Raw genomic sequence first — 25,881 nt, 5'->3', positions numbered from 1 at the left:
AACACGGCCGGTTTCACGGCAACCTTTACGACTCTCCACATTTGTGGAGAATCTCGCCCTAAGTCTCCCAACCAAGCAGAGGCACTGGGCAGATTGGGAGACTTCCAACCAAGCAATATTTGCCTCCGGACCAGCAGCGAGGCAATGGTGATAATATAAGCCTCTATCACAGACCAATTCACCGGCAAATCCGACACCCCAAATGTAGTGGGGAAAATTCTTGAGTCCATTATCAAGGACTTTATAGAGGAACATTTAGAAAGCAGTGGCAGGATGAGTCAGAGTCAGCATGGATTTATGAAGGGGAAATCATGCTTGACAAATCTGTTGGACTTCTTTGAAAGTATAACCAGTACAGTTGACAAGGGGGAGCCAGTCAATGTGGTATTTGTGGACTTTCCGAAGGCGTTTGACAAAGTCCCGCATAAGAGATTCTTGTGTAAAATTAAAGCACATGGTATTGGGGGCAGTGTATTGAGGGGGATAGAAAACTGGTTGGCAGAGAAGAAACAAAGAGTAGGAATTAATGGGTCCTTTTCAAATTGGCAGGCAGTAACTAGTGGGGTGCCACAGAGATCGGTGCTGGGACCCCAGCTATTCACAATATATATTAATGATTTGGACGAGGGAACAAAATGTAACATCTCAAAGTTTGCAGGTGATACCAAATTGGGTGGGAGGCTGAACTGTGATGAGGATGCAGGGATCCTACAGCATGATCTGGACAGGCTGGGCGAATGGGCAAATCAATGGCGGATGCAGTATAATTTGGATAATTGTGAGGTTATTCACTTTGGAAGCCAAAACAGGGAGGCAGATTACTATCTGAATGGTTGCAAATTGGGAGAGGGGAGTGTGTAGAGGGACCTGGGTGTCCTTGGGCAGCAGTCGCTGAAGGTAAGCATGCAGGTGCAACAGGCAGCAAAGAAGGCTAATGGTATGTTGGCCTTCATTGCTAGAGGTTTCGAGGTCGAAAACAGGGATGTGTTGCTGCAATTATACAGGGCCTTGGTGAAGCCACACCCAGAATATTGTGTGCAGTTTTGGTCTCCTTTTCTGAGGAAGGGTGTTCTTGCTCTCGCGGGAGTGCAGCAAACGTTTATCAGACTGATTCCAGGGATGGCGGGACTGTCATATTGAGAATGTGAAGCAAGGGTTAATAGCTAGAACTCTTTCGTCAAAATACAAGTGAGAACCTCGGTCGTTAGTGGGGTGGATGGAGAACAAGAAACCGACTCTGCCATCTTACTTCCCATTGAGCCCCAGGAGGCTTCAGACTCTTTCGACGAGTTTCCGCTCAAAGCTTTTTATTCTTATCTTTGTTTTTTTCTGGGCCTCTCAGCAAAGAGAGAACTCTAACCCAATAGCTATCACGAGTTTCCAAGAATAAACAACTCATGGCGCAAAACAAAAAGAGCAAAAAGATCAGTTCTCTAGCAGAAGTCACCTCGCGTCCATCTTCCCCTTGCATCGCGTCACCAAAAGTTCCTAAATCTTCTGCTAATGTAATTAAACTACTCTTGGTTAATTGTTGAAAATCACTCAGGGATAAGTCTACAATCTCCATGAAATCCATCGTGACTGACAAAGCCATTCTGCTTTCTAATCATTATAGGAAAATTGACCGTGGAAACCTTATCAACCTCTGCACCAGCACTCATATCTGAACGTGGATTTAAAATCCTGGACCAGCACCCAATTTACGTTTTGATCCTGGACTTGACCCCCGAGTTTTTGATATGATCCGATTAGGGACCAGTAGGTTATTGCTTCATGTAGACACAGTTTTGAGATCTACGGCATTGTTAAGAGGAAAAAGCCACAAGATTCCAGGAGTTTTGAACAAACCAAAATAAGCTTTACGATGCAAGGGCAAAGATAGAACAATTTACAATATCTAAATTATCCTTGAACATACAGGGTTAATATGAGGTACAGGTAAATGAACAGGCAAACTGTGGTTGTACACACCACACTGCATCATTAACTGCAGATGCGACCAAGACAGATTCCACGGATTTCTCAATCACCCATCCAGACGACAGTGCACTGTGAGTCAACCAATCTTGTTGAAACTTCATAAAACATGTCTCCTTCAAAGATCTCACTGTGGAATTCTGTCCAAAGATTGCTACAACTTGGCCAGCAACAAGAATGTCTCATTTTACAGAGTTTCACCTCTCTCAAGACTGAGTTCCTCTGGATCCCTGAGGCTACAATCCAGCACCAACTCACAAGCACAGCTTCAGCTCTTAGGCTGCACCAAGCAGAATACTACTGAGTAGAATACTACTGCTCCAAAAGGGTACCTTCACTTCAATGGCCTGCATCATGGAGTCATCAACCTTCTGCTCCTTTCTTCAATTGCCAGGGCTTCTCCTGAGCCCTCACCACTTAAGGTCTGCCAAGCATGGCCATTTTACTACTGGGAGCCTCTTTCTTTACTCCTCCCTTTCTTAATGGGACCACTCCCTGTCCCCTGCCTGGGACTTTTCTCAGCCATGGCACTCCACTCATATATCACATGACACCTTATTGGTGTTGTTTCCTTTTTGAATTGGTACACTGGGCCCACCCCGCCCCACACGATCCCAGCCCGCTCATGCACAAAACCTCCTCCTCCTCACCACGGAGGCCTGCACGACTTCGAGTTCCCAGCCCCTGTTTCATGAGATGGTGAATCTGGAATCTCATAACAATGCTTCACAGCTCCAGCATCTCAGGTTCGATTCCCGGCTTGGGTCACTGTCTGTGCGGAGTCGGCACGTTCTCCCCGTGTGTGCGTAGGTTTCCTCCGGGTGCGGATTCTGCATGTTCTCCCTGTGTGTGCGTGGGTTTCCTCCGTCTGTTCCGGTTTCCTTGCTGGGTTATGGGGATAGGGTGGAGGTGTGGGTTTGGGTAGGTGTGGGCTGACTCGAGGGGCCGAATGGCCTCCTTCTGTACTGTAAATTCTATGATTCTATAACAATATATGCTCATTGCCTTTGCCTATAGCAGAACCAGGATTCTGCAGGGTGATGATGACAGTGGGCAGATAGAGTTTGATTTTCATCTTCAGTATAGGTTGTCACATTTCGTACACTTCAGAACTACTTAATTGGTTGTAAAAGTGCTTTGGGAAACCTTGAGGTTAAGAAAGGTGTTACCTAAATTTATTTCTCTTTCAATAGAATTTAAGCAGTTTGCATCCATCACATAACACCGCGATTCATATTTCACTGTATCAGAGTGAATAATCTGACACAGTGATCGTGAAAAGTGCCTCATCAGCATCAGGAGAGCCAAAGTGAAAGTGAAGTGGGACTTTAATCAATAGGAATTTGGAGCTGATTAATCCGATTAAGGAATTGAAGACAACGGTACAATAAATTAAAACTGTGATAGGATAATGAAGACAAGTTGACACTGTGTTTAATAAACAGGAGTACAAAATCATCAGTAATGCTGCCTAATTTCTCGCTGCAAATTCAATTTATGATATTTATTGCACGACTAGACCAACAATCATTTCACACTGGGGACTACAAAGACAGCAAACACCACTTGGGCCTGGCGAGAAGACAATCGACCGAATGGTGTTTGAGCTGCGAAATAAGGACATTTATTGAAGTTACATTTGTCATCTCCCATCATGATCAAACGGTGGCAAGCCGCAGTTCAAAGGTTGACCCCATCATGATCACCAGAGAAGCTGGAGCCATCAGATCCATGCTGTGTCCAATGACTGCACTTAAAGGATGGCAGATTGTTGGACTGAGAGATGCAAGGCAAGTCTTTACATTGAGTGTTTGGGACAGAATCAGTGCTGTGAAGCCAGCATGACAAGACAGTTATTTCCAACTGAATTTTGTGTGATATGAGGGTAAACCTGCTTACGTTTTGGAGGACACTGTTTCCCAAGGAAACGGGGATGGGGGAGATGGCAGGGAAGGTTTTGCTGAAATTCCAACTGTTTCATGGCAAGATAGCTAATAATAATAATCTTTATTGTCATAAGTAGGCTTACTTTAACACCGCAATGAAGTTACTGTAAAAAGCCCCGAGTCGCCACATTCCGGCGCCTGTTCGGGTATACAGAGGGAGAATTCAGAATGTCCAAATTACCTAACAGCACATCTTTCGGGACTTGTGGGAGGAAACCGGAGCACCCGGAAGAAACCCACGCAAACACGGAGAGAACGTGCAGACTCCGCACAGACAGTGACCCAAGCTGGGAATCGAACCTGGGACCCAGGCGCTGTGAAACCATAGTGCTAACCATTATGCTACTGCGCTGCCCATAATAGGTCGGTGGCTGAGGCAAGTAAGTTGATGTGACCAGCATTGGGGAACAAATTCAATGGCTTGATGTCTGCCCTAAATGTTTTGAAATGCATGTTGAGCCAAACAAAATAAATCCATTAATGATAAAAACATAAATACTGTAAAAACTCAGCAGATTTGGCAGCGTCTGTGGAGAGAGAATTAGAGTTAATGGTGGCGCAGCGTGGCAGATAAAAGCCTCTGGGATCTACCCAGCTCGCATCGCCTCGCGAGATTGCGTCAGGTCTGCGAGAACCTGCGATGTGAATCCCGCCCACTGCAGGCGGGATCAATTTTTAGCAAATCTGCACGTTAAAGCGAGACAGTTAGTCTCACGTGCAGATTCCTGAGTTACCCGAGGCGGGGATCAAACTTCTTCGGCTCAGAGGCCTCGGGCGAGCACCGTTCAGTACTGGTCTCCAGAAAGGGGGATCAGAAGGGACGGCCTTCGTGAGGGACTCCCAGGGGATTGGAGGCCCCCAGGTGCACACCCTTTGTCCAGGGTCCCACCCTTGCACTGCTGGTGCCACCAGGGCACCATTAACCTGGTACCCTGGCAGTGCCAATGGGTGCCAGCCTGGAACTGCTAAGGTGCCCAGGTAGCACCACCAGGGTGCCAGGTTAGCACTCCCAAGGTGCCATGCTGACATTTTTTGTGTGGGTGCGATCGGGCTGGGGGTGTTGGGGGGGGGGGGGGGGGGGGGGTGAGGGTCGCATCGGGGCCCTCGGGGATCAGGATGCCATTTAAAAATGGCTTCTCGACCTCTCGCTACACTGAGGGGTTTTGGCAAGCGGAGCTCTCGAGTGTACAAAACGGGGTCATGTGTTCCCTGTTGAGTCCCCCTATCAAATGCTAGTCTCGGTTTGTAGCCGTGTGTTTCTCGGCGCTGCAAGCGCCGGGAATCACTCGACTATATGCACTTGCTTGGACTTTGTTCCCATTTAGTTAAATCGTGCCGTGTTTCAAGTCTAATATGTTCATCTTTGGAATCGAAGACGTTTCAAAGAAAAATCGTTTTGGACCCGAAACGTTCATTCGTTTTTTCCAGATGCTGCCACACCAGCTGAATGTTTCCAGCACGTTCTGTTTTTATAGCAGATCTCCAACATCTGCAATATTTTGCCTTTATTAAAATAAATCCATTGTTTGCTCCAATTTGGCTCCCTCCCAGAATTCCTCTTCGTGAATGGTTATTCAAAATGTAATCTCTTTCATAGTGTGTTGAAACCATCAATGGGGAGGTACAAACACCAGCAGGGTGATGCTCGTCATGTTTTTGGTGTCCATAAGACATAGGAGCAGAATTGGGCAACTTGGCCCATCTTCTTGACTCCAGCTGCTTTTAACTTCCGTGTTTCAGTCTCCACTTACAGGTGAACCAGAATCCCCAAGTTTTTAATTTCTCTGACAGCTAGCTAAAGAAGTGCAACATGCCCAAGTAATCAACTGAGGAAACGTTCCAGATTATCTCAGCCTCTGGTTCTATCTCACACCTTCAGAAGGTGCCAGGAAGGCGGAGCTATGTTCAATAAATAGGAGTCCGATGTTGGAGTCCTTGTTGTGGAGATGCTCTAGGGATGAGTGTAGGGCCAGGGAAATGGCGTCTGCTGTGGACCGGTTGTGGCGGTATGCAAATTGCAGTGGATCAAGGCGTTCTGGGAGTATGGAAGTGATGTGCTTCATGACCAACGTCTCAAAGCACTTCATTACGACTGAAGTCAGGGCCACTGGACGGTAGTCATTGAGGAACGTTGCCTGGTTTTTCTTTGGCACCGGTATGATGGTGGTCTTCTTGAAACAGTTGGGGACCTTGGAGCGGAGTCGGGACAGGTTAAAGATGTCCGCAAACACATCTACCAGCTGGTCCGCGCAGGCTCTTAGTGCACGACCAGGATCCAGTCCGGACCCATCGTCTTCCAACGGTTCATTTTCAGGAAAGCCGATCTGACTTTGGAAGCTGTGATGGTGAGTAAGGGTCTGTTATGGGTTGCTGAGGCACTCGACAGCGGATCGTTGGTTTCCTGCTAGAACCGAGCAATGAAAGGGGTGCGCTGCTGCTGGAGATACTGCTCGGCTTCGCTTTGTAGCCCGTTTCGTTGTTTTGGCCTTGGCGGAACCAACGAGAGTCTGTAACACTAGTCTGGGACTGTAGCTTGGTCTGATATTCTCTCTTGCCATCTCTATGGCTTTGCGGAGGTCGTACCTGAATTTCCTGTATAGGTCAGGGTTGCCTGACTTGAACGCCTCAGACTTGTCCTTCATTAGGGAGTCAATCTTGCGACTGAGCCATGGTTTCCGGTTGGGGAAAGTACGTACTGTTTTCTTTGCCACGTAGTCGTCCACACATTTGCTGATGAAGTCAGTGACGGTGGTGGCATACTCATTTAAGTTGGTCACTGAAGTCTTAAATATGGACCAGTCCACTGTCCCTAAGCAGTCACATAGGAGCTCTTCTGTTTCCTCGGACCAGCACTGCACAACCTGTGATGGGTGCTAGGGCAGTCCAATTTCATAATTAGGTCAAATGGATGTGGGATTCTTATTTCAATAGTTTAATTCCCGCTGAATGTACTGCTGGTCCCCCAACACACATAGGAGGCCAATCCAACATGGCAGACCATGCACTTCCGATGCAAGGTGGGTGTGCCCACTCTATCCACTACATTAGACCTTAACGACCTATTCGAGGTCAACAACTTTCAACTTCATTGTTGCCATTTGCAAACCATAAGGGCTAGTTTAACTCAGTGGGCTAGACAGCTGGTTTGTGATGCAGAACAAGGCCAGCAGCGCGGGTTCAATTCCCGTACCAGCTGAGAATTCTGAATTCTCCCTCTGTGTACCTGAACAGGTGCCAGGATATGGCGACTAGGGGCTTTTCACACTGTAAGCCTACTTGTGATAACAAAGGATCTTTATCTTTTTTTAAATCTTTACACGATTAATTTTATTATATAACTGTTTATTCCTTCTCTCACCAATGACTAGAAGTAACTATTGGAAATCATTTTTGTCAGAAGTCTCAGAAAGGCTCTCATTGATGGGTACAGACAGACTTGCTGCTTTGAAGAAGACAGGCAGATAAATACAGGGCCTTCAAAACAGTGACTGGAACCAAATAGAATTTCGATAAGCATGTCGTTTTCATAAAGGACTGCCAATCAAGCCGGTACATGAACAAATCACAGAGCATGTTTGCATATGAATTGAATGGTTTCGCAAAGACAAATCCACTTTAGTGCTACAATAAAAGTGTTCCTAATTTAGTTCCAGCCTGGCAACTTGCCCTGAAGCCAGAGGAAACAGAGACATAGGAAATGGAAAATTTAGCCGGATAGGCAGTGGTGGCCGAGGTTGAGACTGAGACATACAGTCTGGAAGAAGAGTAGGCAATCAGCCCCTCCAGTCTGTTCCATCATTCAAATAGATCCCGGGGGTGATTCATATTGTAATTCCACTAACTCACCTTTGTTCTGTAACCCTTAATATCCTTGCCTCATAAAAATCTGTCATTCTCAGTTTTGGAGTTTCCTACTCATCCCCAACCTCAATAGCTCTTTGGAAAAGAGTGTTCGAGAATTCCACTAACTTCTGTGTGAAGAACTCCTTCATGACATCATCCCTGAATGGTCTAGCTGTAATTTTAAGGTTTTGCCGCCCATTATGATGGAAATTGTCCCTCTCTTATCTGCCCTATTCACACATTTCAGTTGGAGGGAATTTCTCTATGTTATCCTTGATTAGAGGTAAAGCACTATTTGCCCTTATCCCGGTGAACACTAACAGTTGCAAGACTAGGAAAGAACTTCTTTGCTTGGTTCTGAGCAATGAATTTGTGAAATATTCCGACTGTTCACACCGGCAGGATCGTTTGGTTCCACCGACGGCACACCCCTGCCACATGTTCCCTGGCAGCATGAAGTGGATTCAATAGGAAATCCAATTGACAAAGACGGGATCTTCTGATCCCGCTTCCGGCCAATGGCGGATCACCTCCCGCCACTGAGAAACACATTGCGGCGAGGCCAGCGAATCTCACACTTACATTTACATCAAAGTGACCTGTTTTTGGAAAAACAAGGAGTAAATGCCATTCTGAATCATAGATCTTGTATGCACCTCGCGTGTGGAATGATGGTTCTCCCCATAAATATCAACCCTTCAAGAATCAACTTGGGATTGAAAAGGATGTTGCTGGGTGAACAATTCACCAAAGTTCCTTAGACAGCACCTTCCACCCCATGACCACTACCATCTAGAAAGACAAAAGCAGTTGATACCTCACCTCCAAGTACTCACCATCCTGATTTGGAAATATATCACCGTTCCTTCACTGTCACTGCGTCAAAATCCTGGGACTCGCTCCCTAACAGCACTGTGGGTGTACCTGCACCCCAGGAATTGCAACGGTTCATGAAGGGAACTCACCACCACTCTGCTCAAGGGCAACTAGGGATGGGCAATAAATGCTGGCTTAGTCAGCGATGCCCACATCCCGTAAATACATTTTAAAAACTAGTTTACCATCTGGCAAAAAGACAGCTCAATAAATTAGGCGTTCTAAGGACTGACAGATTGAGTTCTGGATGGCAGTAAATGGAAGAGACTTTCCAATTATTTGCTTTGAAAGTAATCCCGCGATGTGATTCTGAAATATCAATTTATTTCCTGATTGTTTGACCAACCTTTGGCAGTCTGACATGCGAAAACATTTCTTAATCCCATTGCTGCCGTCTTAACATTTTAAGCAACAATTAGATGTTCTGGGATTGGGAACTTAAGAGAGGTAGATTTTAACTCCTTCTACACATTGGAAAATGACGGTAGTGCAGTGAGTATCAAAAGTAGTCGATCTGCATTGTTCTTACTCTACCGCCATTTTATTTTGAGTCATCTGTTGGGAGCCTAGTCACTGGTACTTTAAACCCCCTCTCCTTAATCCTCTCAAAGTTCACTGTAACCATACAGCACACTGCGACTCTTTGAGCTGTCCAATTAGCTCTACAACCTGCTCTTTTCTGATAGCCCAGCAATAGACAAACAATTTCCTTTTGAATGCTACAGCTCAATCTGCTTCCTCCAGCCTTTTGCCAGAGAAGAAAAAACAGCAGATCACAACAACCAAACACAAAAGTGGATAACTTCAGTGTTCTTTTTATTCGACAGATACTCCTTTCCCCTTGACACGGTTCAGTTTTTCTTGGATCGTATTTCTGATTATGTGCTGACCTCCTTCCCATTTATATTCTTTCTACGTTGCCTCATTTTTGACTTCCATTTATCTCTCCAGCTCTTCTGTCTCACTTCTGTTAATCCCCTCATAATCCGTTCCTTATAGATTTTTCTCTCTTTCAACCACCTTGGCAGGACAGATTAAAAAAAAAATGAAAACTTGTATCAGGATTAGTCCCAGAATACCAGACCTCCATGGCGAGCAATAAATTAAAATCTATAAAATGAAAAATAAATTGCAGTTGAAAACTGGGTGTCCTGTAACTTGCCCCCAACGCTCTATTTTCCGATTTGAAATTATTCTGATTTTTACCGAATTGTACATATTATAATGACAAAAAATCTGGCAAGCGTGGACTGACCCTTGCAGAACTGTAAATCATCGCTTGGTCTGCATTTGGGTCAGTAGGGAGGGAAAGAGCTTGCATTTATATAGTGCCTTCCATGACCTTAGGACATTCAAATGCTTTTTGCACAGTGTAGTTCATGTTGCAATCGAGGTAACACAGGCAATTTGGGCACAGCAAACCTCCACAAACAGACATGAGAGGATAGATTCTCCATTGCCCAAAGTCGGTATCAGGATTTCCGATCGGGTGGAGAATCTAGGCGTGATTTGATGCAAGTATTATTATTTTAATGGGTGTAAATTGAGAGAGGTGGATACTCAGCGAGACCTTGGTGTCCTCGTGCATCGGTCGCTGAAAGTAAGCGCGCAGGTACAGCAGGCAGTAAAGAAGGCAAATGGTATGTTGCCCTTCATAGCGAGACGATTTGAGTATAGGAATAGAGATGTCTTACTGCAATTGTATAGGGCATTGGTGAGACCACATCTGGAGTATTGTGTGCAGTTTTGGTGCCCTCATCTGAGGAAGGATGTTCTTGCTATGGAGGGAGTGCAGCGAAGGTTTACAAGGCTGATTCCTGGGATGGCGGGACCAGACCAAAGAGCACTCGCGTGGTTCTCCCAGGAGGTCGGAGGACCCGAGTGCTCACCCACTGGGCAGGGTGGCACTGTTGATGCTATCTGGGCACCCTCGCACTGTGCCTGGCACCGTGGCATTGCCAACCTGGCACTCTGGCAGTGCCATCCGGTGCCAGCCTGGCAATGCCAAAGTGCCCATTGGCAATGCCACAGTGCCTGACTTGCACTGCCCAGATGTCAAGCTGTCATTTTTCGCACAGCGGAGGACTGGTGTGCCCTGTGCGGATGGTGCAGGGGGCCGATGACTCTCTTATATGCTTGTTGGGGCTCGCGGGCGGGGGACATTTCTGGAGTTGCATGGGGGGCCCGGGTGTTCAGGCGACATTTAAAAATGGCGTCCCGATCGCTCCTTGCACTGACGAGTTCCAGTGAGCGGAGCTCCTCAGTGGAGGGTATGGGGCTAAGTACATCCTCAGCTGTCCGTTCCCCGCTGAAGCCCCTGATCTACCTGGACGGGCATCAGATAGCGCAGTGTTTCTTGGTGCCCTGAGCGCCAGGAAACACCAGGCTAATCACGTGCCACGGGACTCAGTCGCCATTTGGGTAGACTGCGGTCACAATATTTTGTTATAGAAAAATTAATCTTCTGGGTTTACCTACCTGGGTGTTGAAAGACTTCCAACTTCTTCCATCGGGCAGGAGATACAGAAGTCTGAGAACACGCACGAACAGACTCAAAAACAGCTTCTTCCCCATTGTTCCCAGACTCCTAAATGACCCTCTTATTGACTGACCTCATTAACACAACACCCTGTATGCTTCATCCGATGCCAATGCTTATGTAGTTACATTGTATAGCTTGTGTTGCCCGATTATGTATTTTCTTGAATTTTGTTTAATTCCCTTTTCTTCCCATGTACTGAATGATCTGTTGCGCTGCTTGCAGAAAAATACTTTTCACCGTACCTCGGTACACGTGACAATAAACAAATCCAATCCAATCCAATCCAATCCAAAAAGTACAGGGAAAAAGAGAAAATTAGGGTTCGTCAGGGGGGAGGAAAGTTACCACAGGAACACAAGTATACATTTTGATTTTGATGTCAAGTTGTCTTTTATGATGTGAGGCATTGGGCTTACAGTCTTAAATCTATTCTGATCTTTGAATAGCTTAGTTTCTGGAATATTAAAGCCCCCAAACAAATCAATCAGCTCAGCTTTTCCTTAAGCTGCCAGAAGCCTAAATATTAAAAATACCTGGTTTTGAAAATGTTTTAAAGTTGCGCAATGAGATTATCTCACAGCAGACAGTTCAGTTGTTGCCGCAGTAGCCGTGATGGTGCCTGATCTGGTCCCTTTCAAAATCGAAAATAATAGATCCACATTTGAAAAAGCATGTTCGTGCTGGACGCCCCAAAGCCATGACCTATTAATCTCCAGGGTGAGCAAAAATAATTTGGACTCACCGTTATTCACCAAAACATGAAGTAAGACATTCTTTGCTTTGAAGCGTTGGACAAACTGCCGTATGGACTGCAGCGAAGCAAGTTCAAGGTACATAAACTCCACTGCGAAGGAAAATAAAGAAAATTACATTTCCGGCATTAAAATGGTGTTAACAAATCTCACCAGAGTATACTAAATGTAAATGTTGCCACATTCCCGGAGGACCATAGGCTGCTCTCTCCTTCAAGAGCTGACTGGTGGTGATTTAATCTAAGGGTTACGTTGTAACACATTGGGCGCGATTCTCCGCTCCCCATGCCGGGTGGGAGAATCGCGGGAGGGCAGGGCGACTCACGACACGCCCCCTGGCGCCCCCCGCGATTCTCCGGCCCGGATGGGCAGAACGGCCTGCTATTCCCGACCGGTTCACGACGGCAGCAACCACACCTGGTCGCTGCCGTCGTGAACATGGCCGCCAACATGGCTAGTTTGAAGCTTGCGGGGGGTGGAGAGGGGAGTGAGCACCACGGCCGTGCTCGGGAGGGGACTGGCCCGCGATCGGTTCCCACCGATCGTCGGGCCGGCGTCTCAAAGCGACGCACTCTTTCCCCTCCGCCGCCCTGCAAGATCAAGCCGCCACGTCTTGCGGGGCAGCGGAGGGGAAGATGGTAACCGCGCATGCGCGGGTTTGAGCCATCAGCCGTCCTGGCGGCCGAGAGTTACGGAGGGCCGCTCCTAGCCCCCGGGTGGGGGTGAATAAGGTGAGAGGAGCGGCCCCCGAGGCCGTCGTGAAACTCGGCCAAGTTCACGACGGCCTTCCCGATTTATCGCGGGAGCAGAGAATTCCGCCCATTATATGCGTTGCAGATACTCCCAAAAACATGGGGCCGGATTCTCCGTTATTAAGGCTAAGTGCCGACGCTAACGGAGGATCCATGGTGCTTTTTTGAGGATCCTCATCTGAATTGCTGTAACCTGCAAAGCTACAGACCAGGTGCTGGAAAATGGGATAAAAATGAGCGGCTGCTGTATACACAATGGGCTGAATGGCCTCTTTCTGTGCTGTACTTTTCTCTGGTTCTATCTAAAAGAGACCTCTATTTTTGTTTTCGATTCCCAGTGCAATAAACAACAACATTCATTACCTTCCCCAATTACTTGCTGTGCCTGCAATTCACGTACAAGGACATCCAGATTCCTCTGCATCTCAGAGCTCTGCAATCTCTCACCATTTAGACAATATATGCTGCTTTTTTACTCTTCCTACCAAAATGAACAACTGCACATTTTCCCACATTATAACTCATTTGCTCGATCTTTGCTCACCCACTAAACCTATCTATATTCCTTCGTAGCCTCCTTATATCCTCTTCACAACTTACTCTCCTCCCTCTTTTTAATAACTAAAGTCTGTAGACACTAATGACGACCACTTTCAGTGTAGGATTGTTTGGGGCTATATTTTACACATTTTTTAATCACCTATCAGTGAGCAGCACCTGGACAGACAGGAGCTGGGAGATTGGCGCAAGAACCAATACTGTGGTTCCTGGGTTTTCCTCTCGAAGTGAAGTGAGCCAGTGAAAAATACCCACCCATCTTTAGACAGGCATATTGATCGATCTTCATGACAAATGAAGAATGTCATCCATTGTCTTCTTTCCCCCCCCCCTCCCCAGTTCTTTGTACCTTAGCAACTTGGGGCTGTACGAATGGCAATGTGTGCCAGAAGTGAAGTAAGTGTTTAAGGGGGCCCACAGATTGTAATTTCAGACAGGTTTAATTACGATGTCAAGCAAAAAAGTCAAATTTGAAATTTTTAAAAAACCACAGCTTCTTCTACAGTACTGAAAGCATCTGATACCACACTGCGGCTGCAAGTGCCTGAGGCCCTCCACTCGTATAGGTCCCCAAGGCCGGCAGCTGGAGCGCCCATGGGAGCCTGCCAGTTGCGGCTTTCTGTCCTTCCCCAGAGAACAACTCTTTCGCCCTTCCAGACACCCTTGTCAGGAGCCAGCCAAACAAATTACAGCGCATTAGTTTACCCAGGAAAATTTGGGGTTGGGGGGGGGGGGGCAGAGTGGTCAGTGTTGGAAGGCCTGAAGCCTTCCTTGCACCACGATTCGAGCAATAATTACAACTCAGCATTCATAGCTGGCCCACAATATCAGTCATGATAAACGTAAGGCCCAGGTTTGACACGTCTCGCAGAAGCAGTGTCACAGAAGAATACAGTGCAGAAAAGGCCCTTCGGCCCATCGAATCTGCACCATAAGGATCTGCCAATCCTAATCCCATTTGCCAGCACTTGGCCTCGAATGTTAAAACGTGCCAAGTGCCCATCCAGGTACTTTTTAAAGGATGTGAGGCAACCCGCCTCTACTACCCTTATCGGCTCCAACAACTGAAAAGACTCTAAAATTACTCGACCCCAGGAATGGTGAGTGTATTCTACAGTCCTCAGAAATCCCCAATTAGCCAAGCGTTGAGGAAGGATGGTTGGGAATTGTGTAAAATTGTGTAAACCTAAAAATATCTGTTCTGTCATTGTAGTTTCTTTCTTCCGTAGGATAGTAACTGATTATGTGTGCATGTTGGCAGGTCTGGTTAATTTCATCACTTGCTAAATAAAATTTGGTCTTTTGTGTCACCCTTTCATCTCTCTCTTTTCATTCTGGTGAATCACAGAACTAGAACACAATTCCGGAGTCTAGAACCGCAGGGGGTTCGGGCTCCTCGAAATCGCTCACTCAAGTTGGTTCACTGGTCAGGCATAAACAGTGGCTCACTCTCTCTCTCTCTCTCTCCTGCGAAATAGTCCCAGTGTCCTGCTACCTCCACCAGCAGGAGAGGCACACACGCCCAAGAGTGGTAGCTGAGACCACCACTCAAGAAGCTCAGCATAACAATTGACATGCACTGCATGGAAGGTTCATTCAAAATAATATTATACACTTGGGAGGGGGGTGGAAGAAGACAGGATAAAAAAGAAATACCTGCGTGTCTACCTCTCAGAAACAGAAACAGGGGGCAGCACGGTGGCCCAGTGGTTAGCATTGCTGCCTCACGGCGCCGAGGTCCCAGGTTCGATCCCGGCTCTGGGTCACTGTCTGTGTGGAGTTTGCACATTCTCCCCGTGTTTGCGTGGGTTTTGCCCCCACAACCCACAGATGTGCAGGGTAGGTGAATCGGCTATGCTAAATTGCCCCTTAGTTGGAAAAAATGAATTGGGTACTCTAAATTTAAAAAAAAGAAACAGAAACAGAAAATAGGAGCAGGAGGAGGCCATTCGGCCCTTCCAGCCTGTTCCGCCACTCATTATGATCCTGGCTGATCATTCAACCTAATATAGTCTAATCCTGCTTTCCCCCCATATCCTTTGATCCCCTTCACTCGAAGCGCTAGATCTAAGTGCTATATCTAGAAAACGTACAGGTTGAGATTTATCAACCACCCAGCCACTCTTGCATGAACCTAGGATCAGAGAAAACTAAACAAGTACTTTTGGTGTTGTCACCAGATCACAGCAATGCTGTGGCACAGAAGAAGGCCATTTGGCCCATCATCTCTGCACCAGCCCTCCGAACGAGCAATTCAACAAGAACCCAGCAACTCACCCGGTGACGCAGCACAGTCCTTCTTTTCAAATTAACAGTCTAATTCCCTTCTGAATGCTTCAGCTGACCCTTCCTCCACCCCACTCTCTAGCAGTGCTTTCCAAACCCTAACCCCCCGCTGCACAAAAAAGTTTCTCCTCATACCACTTTGGTTTCTTTTATGAATTATTTGAAATCGGTGCCTTCTCGTACTCGATCCTTTCACGGTTGGGAACAGTTTCTCCCTATCTACTCTGTCTAGACCCCTCATAATTTTGAAAGCCTCTTTCAAATCGTCTCTCAGCCTTCTTTTCTCGAAGGAAAAAAGTTCCAACTTCTCCGATCTATCGTCGTTCCTGAAATTCCTTATCCCTGGAATCATTCTGGTGAATCTTTTCTGCACCCTTTCTAATTGCCTTCGCATCCTCCCTAAAGTGCAGCGCCCAAAACTGGACGCAATACTCCAGCTGAGGCGAAACTAGTGATTTGTACAAATACAGCATAACCTCCTTGCACTTGTGTTTTATACCTCAATCAATAAAGCCCAGGATACTGTACACTTTATGAACTGTTGTCTCTCAATCTGTTGTGCAATGATTATTTCACCCTGGTCTCTCTGCCCCTCCACCCCTTTAGAGATGCACCTTTTATTTGATATTGTGTCTCCATGTTCTTCTTCCCAAAATGAATCACCTCACTTTAATCACCCAACCAGAAAAGGCTATGTCATGAAATGTTTAGACAATAGTTCAGGATATGCCATTAAGCCACTTTAGTCATGCAGAGCAAGATGAAATTTAAGTCAGCTGTGTAAAATGTCCCGCTGTCAAAAGTCCAGCAATATTCTCAATAATAAATTTAATTATGTAGGCCGGCTTATCTGGGGACTGATTGGAACAGAATCCATGATGTGGTGAATTGCATAGGGTCTTTGGAAGGAATGTGCACAATGGTTTTAATGCCTTCTTCAGCTGTATTAATCCTTGTTTAGAAAAATGAAGAAGCCTTCCCCGTAAAGATCATTGCTTTAAAACAAAAGAATATAAGCATAAGTAGGCCATACGTCTCCTTGAACCTGCTCTGCCATGACTGACCTTCAACCTCAGCTCCACTTTTCCAGCTGATTCCCATATCCTTTGATTCCCTTCAGAGTCCAAAAATCTATTGGTCTCATCTTGTCTCAACGACTGGGTATCCAGAGGAGGGAAGAATTCCAAATATTTGCAGCATCCAGTGAAGAACATCCTTATCATCTCAGCCTGAAACTTTCCTCCCCTAGTTCTCACAAAAGTGTTATTTTGCAGAAGGAGGCCATTCGGCCCATCGTGTCTGCACCGGCTCACCAAACGAACATTATGACTTTGTGCCATTCCCCTGCCTTTCCCCGATACCCCTTCATGTTGTTTCTATTCAGATAATCACCTGAGGCCCCCTTGAATGCCCTGATTGAACCCGCCTACACCACACCTCCAGGCTGTGCATTCCAGGCCTGAACCACTCACTGTGTGAAAAGGTTTTTTCTCACATCACATTTGCTTCTTTTGAAAACCACTTTAAATCTGTGCCCTCTCGTTCTCGATCCTTTTCCAAGCAGGAACAGTTTCTCCCTGTCTACTCTGACCAGCACCTTCCCAATGATTTTGTACACCTCTGTAAAAAGGCGGCGCCTTGGATATGATCCCGGGCCCTCTCACGTACTCTCTTAACAAAACACCCAAAGCAAGAATCATACCCTGAGACCAACGGTTCTAGTCTCTCCAGGCAGGAGAAGCAGCCTCTCAGTTTCCACCCTGTCAAGCCCACTTGGAATCTTACGTTTCACCTCTCATTCTTCCAAACTCCAGAGATGATGTGGAGATGCCGGCATTGGACTGGGGTGAGCACAGTAAGAAGTCTTACAACACCAGGTTAAAGTCCAACATGTTTGTTTCAAAAGGAGCACTGCTCCTTCCTGAGGTGAATGAAGAGGTATGTTCCAGAAACATATATATAGACAAATTCAAAGATGCCAGACAATACGTAGAATGTGAGCTTTTGCAGGTAATTAAGTCTATACAGATCCAGAGATAGGGGTAACCCCAGGTTAAAGAGGTGTGAATTGTCTCAAGTCAGGACAGTTGGTAGGATTTTGCAAGCCCAGGCCAGATGGTGGGGGGTGAATATAATGGGACATGAATCCCAGGTCCCGGTTGAGGCCGCACTCATTCCATTACCTGCTAATGCTCGCATTCTAAGCATTGTCTGGCATCTTTGAATTTGTCGATATATATCTTCCTGGAACATACCTCTTCATTCACCTGAGGAAGGAGCAGTGCTCCAAAAGCTCGTGTTTGAAACAAACATGTTGGACTTTAACTTGGTGTTGTAAGACTCCAGACAGCAGTGGCTCATTCTACTTATCTCTGATCCCAGGAATTCATCCAGTGAACTTTCATTCACCTCTTCAATGTCCTTTACATTGGATTCTACACACCATACCACTACAAAATTAGCACACCATGTTCATGGACTGGGCCTTGAAATTTTCATTTACGGGGTGTGGGAGCACTGGCTCAGCCACCATTTATTGCCCATCCCTAGTTGCCCTTCAGAAGGTGGCGGCGAGTTGCCTTCTTGAATCGCTGCAGTTTCTTGAGGTGTAGACACACCCACTGTGCTGTTAGGGAGAGAGTTCCAGGATTTTGCCCCAGCAACAGTGAAGGAACAGCGCTATATTTCCAAGACAGGGTGGTCAATGACTTGGAGGGGAACCTCCAGGTGGTGGGGTTCCGAGGTATCTGCTGCTCTTGTCCTTCTAGATGGTAGTGGTCCTGAGTTTGGAAGGTGCTGCCTAAGGAACTTTGGTGAGTTACTGCAGTGCACCTTGTAGATGGTACACAGGCTGCCACTGTTCATCGGTGGTGGAGGGTTTGAATGTTTGTGGAAGAAGCAGCAATCAAGCGGGCTGCTTTGTCCTGGATGGTGTTGAACTTCTTGAGTGTTGTCGAGCTGCACTCATCCAAGCAAGTGGAGAGTACTCCATTACATTCCTGACATGGGCCTTGTAGCTTTTGGGGGGGGGGGGGGGGGGGGGGGGGCAGGAGGTGTTACTCACCTTAGGATTCCTAGTCTTTGACCTGCCTTGGTAGCCACAGTATTAATGTAGCTAGTCCAATTCAGTTTCTGATCAATGTTTGACCCAAGGCTGTAATGAGGTCAGGAGCTGAGTGACCCTGGCGGAATCAAAACGGAGTGTCCGTGAGCAGGTAATTGCAGAGTAAGTGCCGCTTGATAGCCCTGTTGATGACTCCTTCCATCACTTTGCTGATGATGGAGAGTAGACTGATACGAAATGAAATGAAATGAAAATCGTTTATTGTCACAAGTAGGCTTGAAATGAAGTTACTGTGAAAAGCCCCTAGTCGCCACATTCCGGCGCCTGTTCAGGGAGGCAGGTAGAGGAATTGAACCCGCGCTGCTGGCTTTGTTCTGCTTTAGAAGCCAGCTGTTTAGCCCACTGTGCTAAACCAGCCCCTGGCTGATAGGGTGGTAAGTGGCTGGGTTGGATTTGTCCTGCTTCTTGTGGACAGGACTCACCTGGGCAATTTTCCATGTTGCCAGTTAGATGCCAGTGTTGTAGCTGTACTGGAACAGCTTGGCTAGGGATGCAGCAAATTCTGGAGCACAAGTCTTCAGTACTATTGCTGGGATATTGCAAGGACCCATAACCTTTGCTGCATCCAGTGCCTTCAGTCGTTTCTTGATATCATGTGGAGTGAATTGTATTGGCTGAAGACTGACATCTGAGATGCTGGGAGCCTCTGGAGGAGACCGTGATAGATCATCCACTGGGCACTTCTGGCTGAATATTGTTACGAATGCCTCAGCCTTATATTTAGCACATAGGTGGTGGGCTCCTCCATCATTGAGGATGGGGATATTTGTGAAGCCTCCTCCTCCAGTGAGTTGTTTAATTGTCCACCATCATTCACGGTTGGATGTGGCAGGATGACAGAGGTTAGATCTGATGCGTCCGTTGTGGAATCGCTCGCCTTTGTCTGTGACTTGCTGCCTATGCCTGAGGTCATTTGCTGTGCCTGATGGTGCTCTTGGCATGCTCTCCTGCACTCTTTATTGAAAGGCTCCAGGGTTGGACACAGTAAAACTTACAGGAATTGATTTGGCTTCCTTACATTACGAATAACATCTCAAATGTGGTAGAAAGTGGCTGAGTTTAAGGAAAATGCTGAAACATTCCTTTAATAGAACCCAGAAATCTCTTATAGCTTTGTTCAAAGTTAAGCAGATGATAGGCTGCTTTACAGTGACAAGAGCATAATGCCAAGTAGCCACACGGATTATTCAGATGCTGAGCTGAAGCTGTGATTAATCTAGCCTGCTAAATCTGCTGCTGGTGATTGTTGGGTATTTGTACAACAGATATATCAAATGTCAGCTTTTCTTTCTCTTCCTTTTATCTTATGTTTTCCACATTTTGAAGTCTGATGAAAAATGTCAGACGTATCAGCTACATAAACTTTGTTTTCAAAAACCTTGCATTTGCATTGAACCTCGTCATATTGTTGAAATATCCACGTTCAACCTTTTTCAACCAGCGAATCCTCTACAGATCTTAAGGACTGGTCTTTGCAAGACCAGTGTGTTTTGCTTCTTCGTGTAGCACAAGCTGCTTCCTTGATGTGTGATTTGACAAAGGAAGCTCCAGACTTTGTAATGAGTTCAATATGTTTATTGAACTATTAACACAGTTCTTAAATGAGTTTGACTCTCCTGTTAATCTAACTGCAGTAACTCAGGGCGCGATTCTCCGCACCCCATGCTGGGGGGGAGAATTGCGGGAGGGCCGGGCGAATCACGGCACGCCGCCCTGGCACCCCCCACGATTCACCCACCCCCACCAAAATGGCGTGTCGCGTTTTGCGACAGGCCGCTTGGAGAATCGCCGCTCGCCGTTTCTCACGGCAACCGGCGATTCACTGGCCCGGATGGGCCGAGCGGCCTGCCGAACCCGACCGGCACACCGGCGCCAACCACACCTGGTCGCTGCCGGCGTAAACAGCGCGCGACCGGTGAGTGTGGAGCCTGTGGGGGACGGAGGGAGGATCGAGCACCACGGGCGTGCTCAGCAGATGCCTGCCCCGCGATCGGTGCCCACCGATCGTCGGGCCGGCGTCTCTAAAGGACGCACTCTTTTCCCTCTGCCACCCCGCAAGATCAAGCCGCCATGTCTTGCGGGGCAGCGAAGGGGAAGACGGTAACCGCGCATGCGTGGGTTGGCGCCAGCCACGGCTGACGTCGCTTCGGCGCCGCCGGCCGCGTCATTCCCGGCGCGCCGCTTTGACGCAAGCATCAAGGCCCAGTGCGCGGAATTCACGCGCCGCCGCTCCTAGCCCCCTCCCCGGGGGGGGGGGGGGGGGGGGGGGGGGGGGAGAATAGGGGGCGAGGAGCGGCCTCCGACGCCGGAGTGAAACACTCCAGGTTTCACTCCGGCGTCGGCTGTTTGTCTCCCGATGGGAGATTTCCGCCCTCAGTCTATGTTTACCAGCCTGCTCTAAGCCACGTGCTGGGTGTGATGCTGTTGATCAACCCTGATGTACTCTCTAGATGTCTGTCTTTGGAAAGAGGCTGAGCATGTGTGCCCTGTCCTTTTATATGGGTTGTGTAATGCCCCCTTGTGGTAATGCCACCTTTGGGTGTCTTGACTGCTCATTGGTTGTGTCCTATTCTAAGTGTTCATTAGCTGCATGTTTGCATATCATGACATCTCCGGTACTCCCTCTAGTGTTTACTTAGTTGTAGTGTATTTACATTAACCCCTTGTGCATATACAGTGATGCATATCACCACACAGGGGTTTTGCCAATTAATAATTACTTTGTTTCTCTCTCCACAGATGTTTCTTGACCCAGGTATTTCCAGCACGTTCTGTTCATATTCCAGGCTTCCAACATCCGCAGTAACTTGCTTTTTAATGCTGATGCTTTCACTGACCTCTCTGATCCAGAAATGTCTGTTCCTCGCTCCAACGGGATTTCAGTTTGTCTGTTGTTTTTAAACCTTGTTCACCTACATTGCTTCCTGTTTCCCTTCTCTTTTGTTTCCCATCAGGTAGAACCAGTTACATCGCTCACATTTCCTGACTCTGATGAATGATCGCCAATTCGACACACAACTGCTTCTCACTCCATAAAGGTTTCCTGACCTGCTGAACACTTTCTGCTTTTATTTCAGATTTCCAGGACCTGCAGTATTTTCTTTGTGTCGATGTTGTGCCAGGTATAGATTAGTAAACCAGGCAATGTAAATCCAACAAATAAAAAATCTTAAATGCTGGAATTTGAAGATCCGCCAGGAGAACAGCTTACATCAGACAATCAGGGCGGGATTCTCTGACCCCCTGCCGGGTCGGAGAATCCCCTGGGGGCGGCGCGAATCCCGCCCCGCCGCCGGCTGCCGTATTCTCTGGCGTCGGTTTTCGGGTGGGGGCGGGGATCATGCCACGGCGGTCGGGGGCTGTTGGCAGCGGCCCACCCGGCAATTCTCCGAGCCCCATGGGCTGAGCAGGTGTCCGTTTTTGGCCAGTCCCGCTGCCGTTGGTTATGCATGGTCCCACACGGCAGGTAAATCGACGGGGGTGGTCCTCGTGGGGCGCGGGCGGATGCGACCCTGGGGGTGGGGCCCCCACGGTGGCCTGACCTGCGATTGGGCCCACCGATCTATGGGCGGGCCTGTGCCGTGGGGGCACTCCTTCCTTCTACGCCGGCACCTGGAAAGCTCCGCTATGGCCGGCACGAAAAGAACCCTCCGCGCATGCGCCAAAATACGACGGCAGGTCTGCGCGTGCGCGGAACCACACTGGCAGTTCCGTGCATGTGCGAACTCGCGCAGTCCCTTCAGTGCCCGCTGGAGTGGTGCCAACCCTTCCAGCGTCCGCCTAGCCCCCTGGAAGTGCGGAGAATTCCACACTTTCGTGGGCTGTTGACATCGGAGTGGTTGGCACCGGCTCTCCCGCCAGCGTGAGGACTTAGTCCCCCAGAAGGGAGAATCCCGCTGTCAGTATTGGAATCCACAAACACTCAACTGTTTCGTTAATGGCCTTCAGGCTATCCTTGCCCTGTGCCTCCAAGCCCACAAAATAATAATAACCTTTACTGTCACAAGTAGGCTTACATTAACACTGCAATGAAGTTACTGTGAGAAGCCCCTAGTCACCACATTCCGGTGCCTGTTCAGGTACACATAGGGAGAATTCAGAATGTCCAATTCACCTAACAGCAAATGTTTTGGGAATTGTGGGAGGAAACCGGAGCACCCGGCCGAAACCCATGCAGATACAGGGAGAATGTGGAGACTCCACACAGACATTGACTCAAGCCGGGAATCGAACCTGGAACCCTGGCACTGTGAAGCAACAGTACAACCCACTTGTGCTGCCCGTGCATCCCATGTGTCCACCGAAGTAGTCAAGTGGGTAACTCAGAAGCGGCCCAAAATGCATAAATAAAATAAAAGGAAACTCATAACAGTACATAGACAGACAACAATGAACACTTTCTGTTCAATTTTCACCCCTTTTCCTGGTCTATTGACTGCATGGAACATTTTAATACATTAAAGGCGCTCTATGAATTCAAACTGATGTTGTTGTTTGAGCTGGTGCAGAGTTCAAGTATGAATCTATGCAGTTATTGTCAGTGGGCTGTTCAACTGTAGGCGCCTTCACTAGTGGCAGGCCCATCACAGGCACAACAGATCGCATGGCTTCCGTCTGTTTCATAAATTTCCAATGATTTATTCTCTCACTCGATATCTTCATGCATGCACTTCCAAGAAGTGGGATATGATAGTTATTCAGTGGCTGATCTTTAGCTCTTGACTAGCTCTGAGACCAGCATGCAGGTCTCAGCTGAAATTTGCCAACAGCACACAAGCTGATAATGGAAACCTGGAACCTTGCAAACTATACTGTTTAATGCTACACCAGGCAATGGATTTGTCCACTGGACCATTGACAAGCGCTCTGATTAATATATCTATTACAGTCCCTTCAACCATATCGTCTAATCATTGTAGTTAGTTTTCTCATTCCGAAACTGCTCTGATATCCCTACTACAGCCATCCAATTACAACAGCTCTAAAATAATAGCACACCGGGGTATAAAATGGACATGCTTTTATCTCCAAGATAACAATACAACTATATTTAATCCAGAGCTGTTGGACAGATTTGTGATTAAGCTTTTTCTCCTCTAATGGAGAGCTAGTTAGACCCATTGCAAAAGGCTCTGTAATTGCACATATTTAGCGATCAAAAACATGATGCCAAAATTACTGCTGGCTTAATTTAGTTTATCCCATCTCTTAATTATGGGTTCAAGTGCTGATTTTCATGGATGGGCATTGAAGTAATGGCTGGTGATTAAGTTACAGCGTAAAAAGTGACTGTGTGTTACAGGGTAATAACAAAGGGAATCTTAATGCCAAAGACACACAATTTTTAACTGAGTGCTGATAGACTGTCTGATTGACGAGAGGATAGTTACCCTCCAGATTGCTCAATGGGATAAATGTTTGCAATGTTCCAGGTTCAGAAGAATTAATGATATTTCTGACAGCTTACCATTCCATTGTCTCCATCCAAGAACTTTTGTGGGAGCTGGAGTTTCATTTTGCGTCAGAAAAATAAGGAGTAGGCCGCATGGTCTCTCAAACATTCTCCTGCCAATCGATAGGATCATTTCTGATCACCAGCCTTAACTCCATTTTCCAGCCATTTACCCAACTTCCTTGATTCCCAGAGAGACCAAAAATTGGTCTATCTCAGCCTTAACTATACTCAATGATGGAGCAGCCCAAATCAGCTGGGGAAGAGAAGTCCAAAGATTCGTAACCCTTTGAGTGAAGTATTTTCTCCTCACCTCAGATCAAATTGATCATCCCCCTATCCTGAGACTTTAGATTCCCCAGCCAGGTGAAACAATCCCTCAGTGTCTACTCTGCCAAACATCTTCAGAATTGTGGAACATTTGAATAAGATTGCTTCTCATTCTTCTGACCCGTAGAGAATATCGGCCTAATTTACTGAGCCTCTCATCATAGGATGGGCAGCACAGTAGCACACATGGATAGCACTGTGGCTTCACAGTGCCAGGGTCCCAGGTTCGATTCCCTGCTGGGTCACTGTCTGTGCGGTGTCTGCACGTTCTCCCTGTGTCTGCGTGGGTTTCCTCCGGGTGCTCCGGTTTCCTCCCACAGTCCAAAGACGTGCAGGTTAGGTGGATTGGCCATACTAAATTGCCCTTAGTTTCCAAAATAAAAGGTTAGGAGGGGTGATTGGGTTATTGGGATAGGGTGGAAGTGAGGGCTTAAGTGGGTCAATGCAGACTCGATGGGCCGAATGGCCTCCTTCTGCACTGTATGATCTATGTATATGTATCTATGTATGTAGGACATCTCTCTCATTCCTGGAACGAATCTAGCGAATCTTTGCTGTATCGCCTCCAAGGCAGGTATGTCCTACCTCTAATATGGAGACTTAAACCGCACACAGTGCTCCGAGGTATCATCTTGTCAAAGTCAGTTGCATGGGACACTGGTGAGACCACATTTGGGGTACTGTGTACAATATTGGGATTGTTCTCGCTGGAGTTCAGAAGAATGAGGGGGGAATCTCATAGAGACTTACAAAATTCTAAAAGGACTAGACAGGGTAGATGCAGGGAAGATGTTACCAATGATGGGTGTGTCCAGAACCAGGGGTCACAGTCTGAGGATTCAGGGTGAACCATTTTGGACAGAGATAATGAGACACTTCTTCACATAAAGAGTGGTGAGCTTGTGGAATTCATTGCCACAGAAAGTAGTTGATGCTGAAACTTTGAATATATTCATGAGGCGGCTGGATATAGCACTTGGGAAGAATGGGATCAAAGGCTATGGGGAGAAAGCAGGATTAGGCTATTGAGTTGGATGATCAGCCATGATTGTGATGAATGGTGGAGCAGACTCGAAGGGCCAAAAGGCCTCCTCCTGCTCCTATCTTCTATGTATCTATGTATCTACAATGGTCTCCTCATTGAAGAAAAGATGTAAATGCGTTGGGAGGCAGTTCAGGGACGGTTTACTAGACTAATACCTGGATTTGGGTGGGTTATCTTTTGAAGAAAGGTTGGACAGGCTGGGCATGTATGCACTGGAGTTTGGAAGAGTAAGAGGTGACTTGACGGAAAATATCAGACCCTGAAGGATTTTGACAGGGTGGATGTGGAGAAAATGTTTCCACTTGCGAGAGAATAGAGGACTATGGGTCACTGCTTAAAAACAAGGGTCACCCATTTAAGACAGAGATGAAGAGAATTTCTTTCTCTCAGAAGGTTGA

General features: G+C 47.1%; 1 protein-coding gene across 1 annotated transcript in view; it reads right to left on the bottom strand.

Annotated features, from left to right (window-relative positions):
* The window catches only part of dhrsx (dehydrogenase/reductase (SDR family) X-linked), a 287,258-nt gene that overhangs the window by 74,778 nt on the left and 186,599 nt on the right, over positions 1 to 25,881 (bottom strand). Inside the window, exon 4 of the mRNA XM_038817868.1 lies at positions 11,927 to 12,028. Within this exon, the coding sequence (XP_038673796.1) occupies positions 11,927 to 12,028 (102 nt within the window). The remainder of the gene's footprint in view (positions 1 to 11,926; positions 12,029 to 25,881) is intronic.

Source organism: Scyliorhinus canicula, chromosome 14 (assembly GCF_902713615.1).
Source record: "Scyliorhinus canicula chromosome 14, sScyCan1.1, whole genome shotgun sequence".
Classification (NCBI taxonomy): Eukaryota; Metazoa; Chordata; class Chondrichthyes; order Carcharhiniformes; family Scyliorhinidae; genus Scyliorhinus; species Scyliorhinus canicula.
This window is presented reverse-complemented; position numbering and strand designations above follow the sequence as displayed.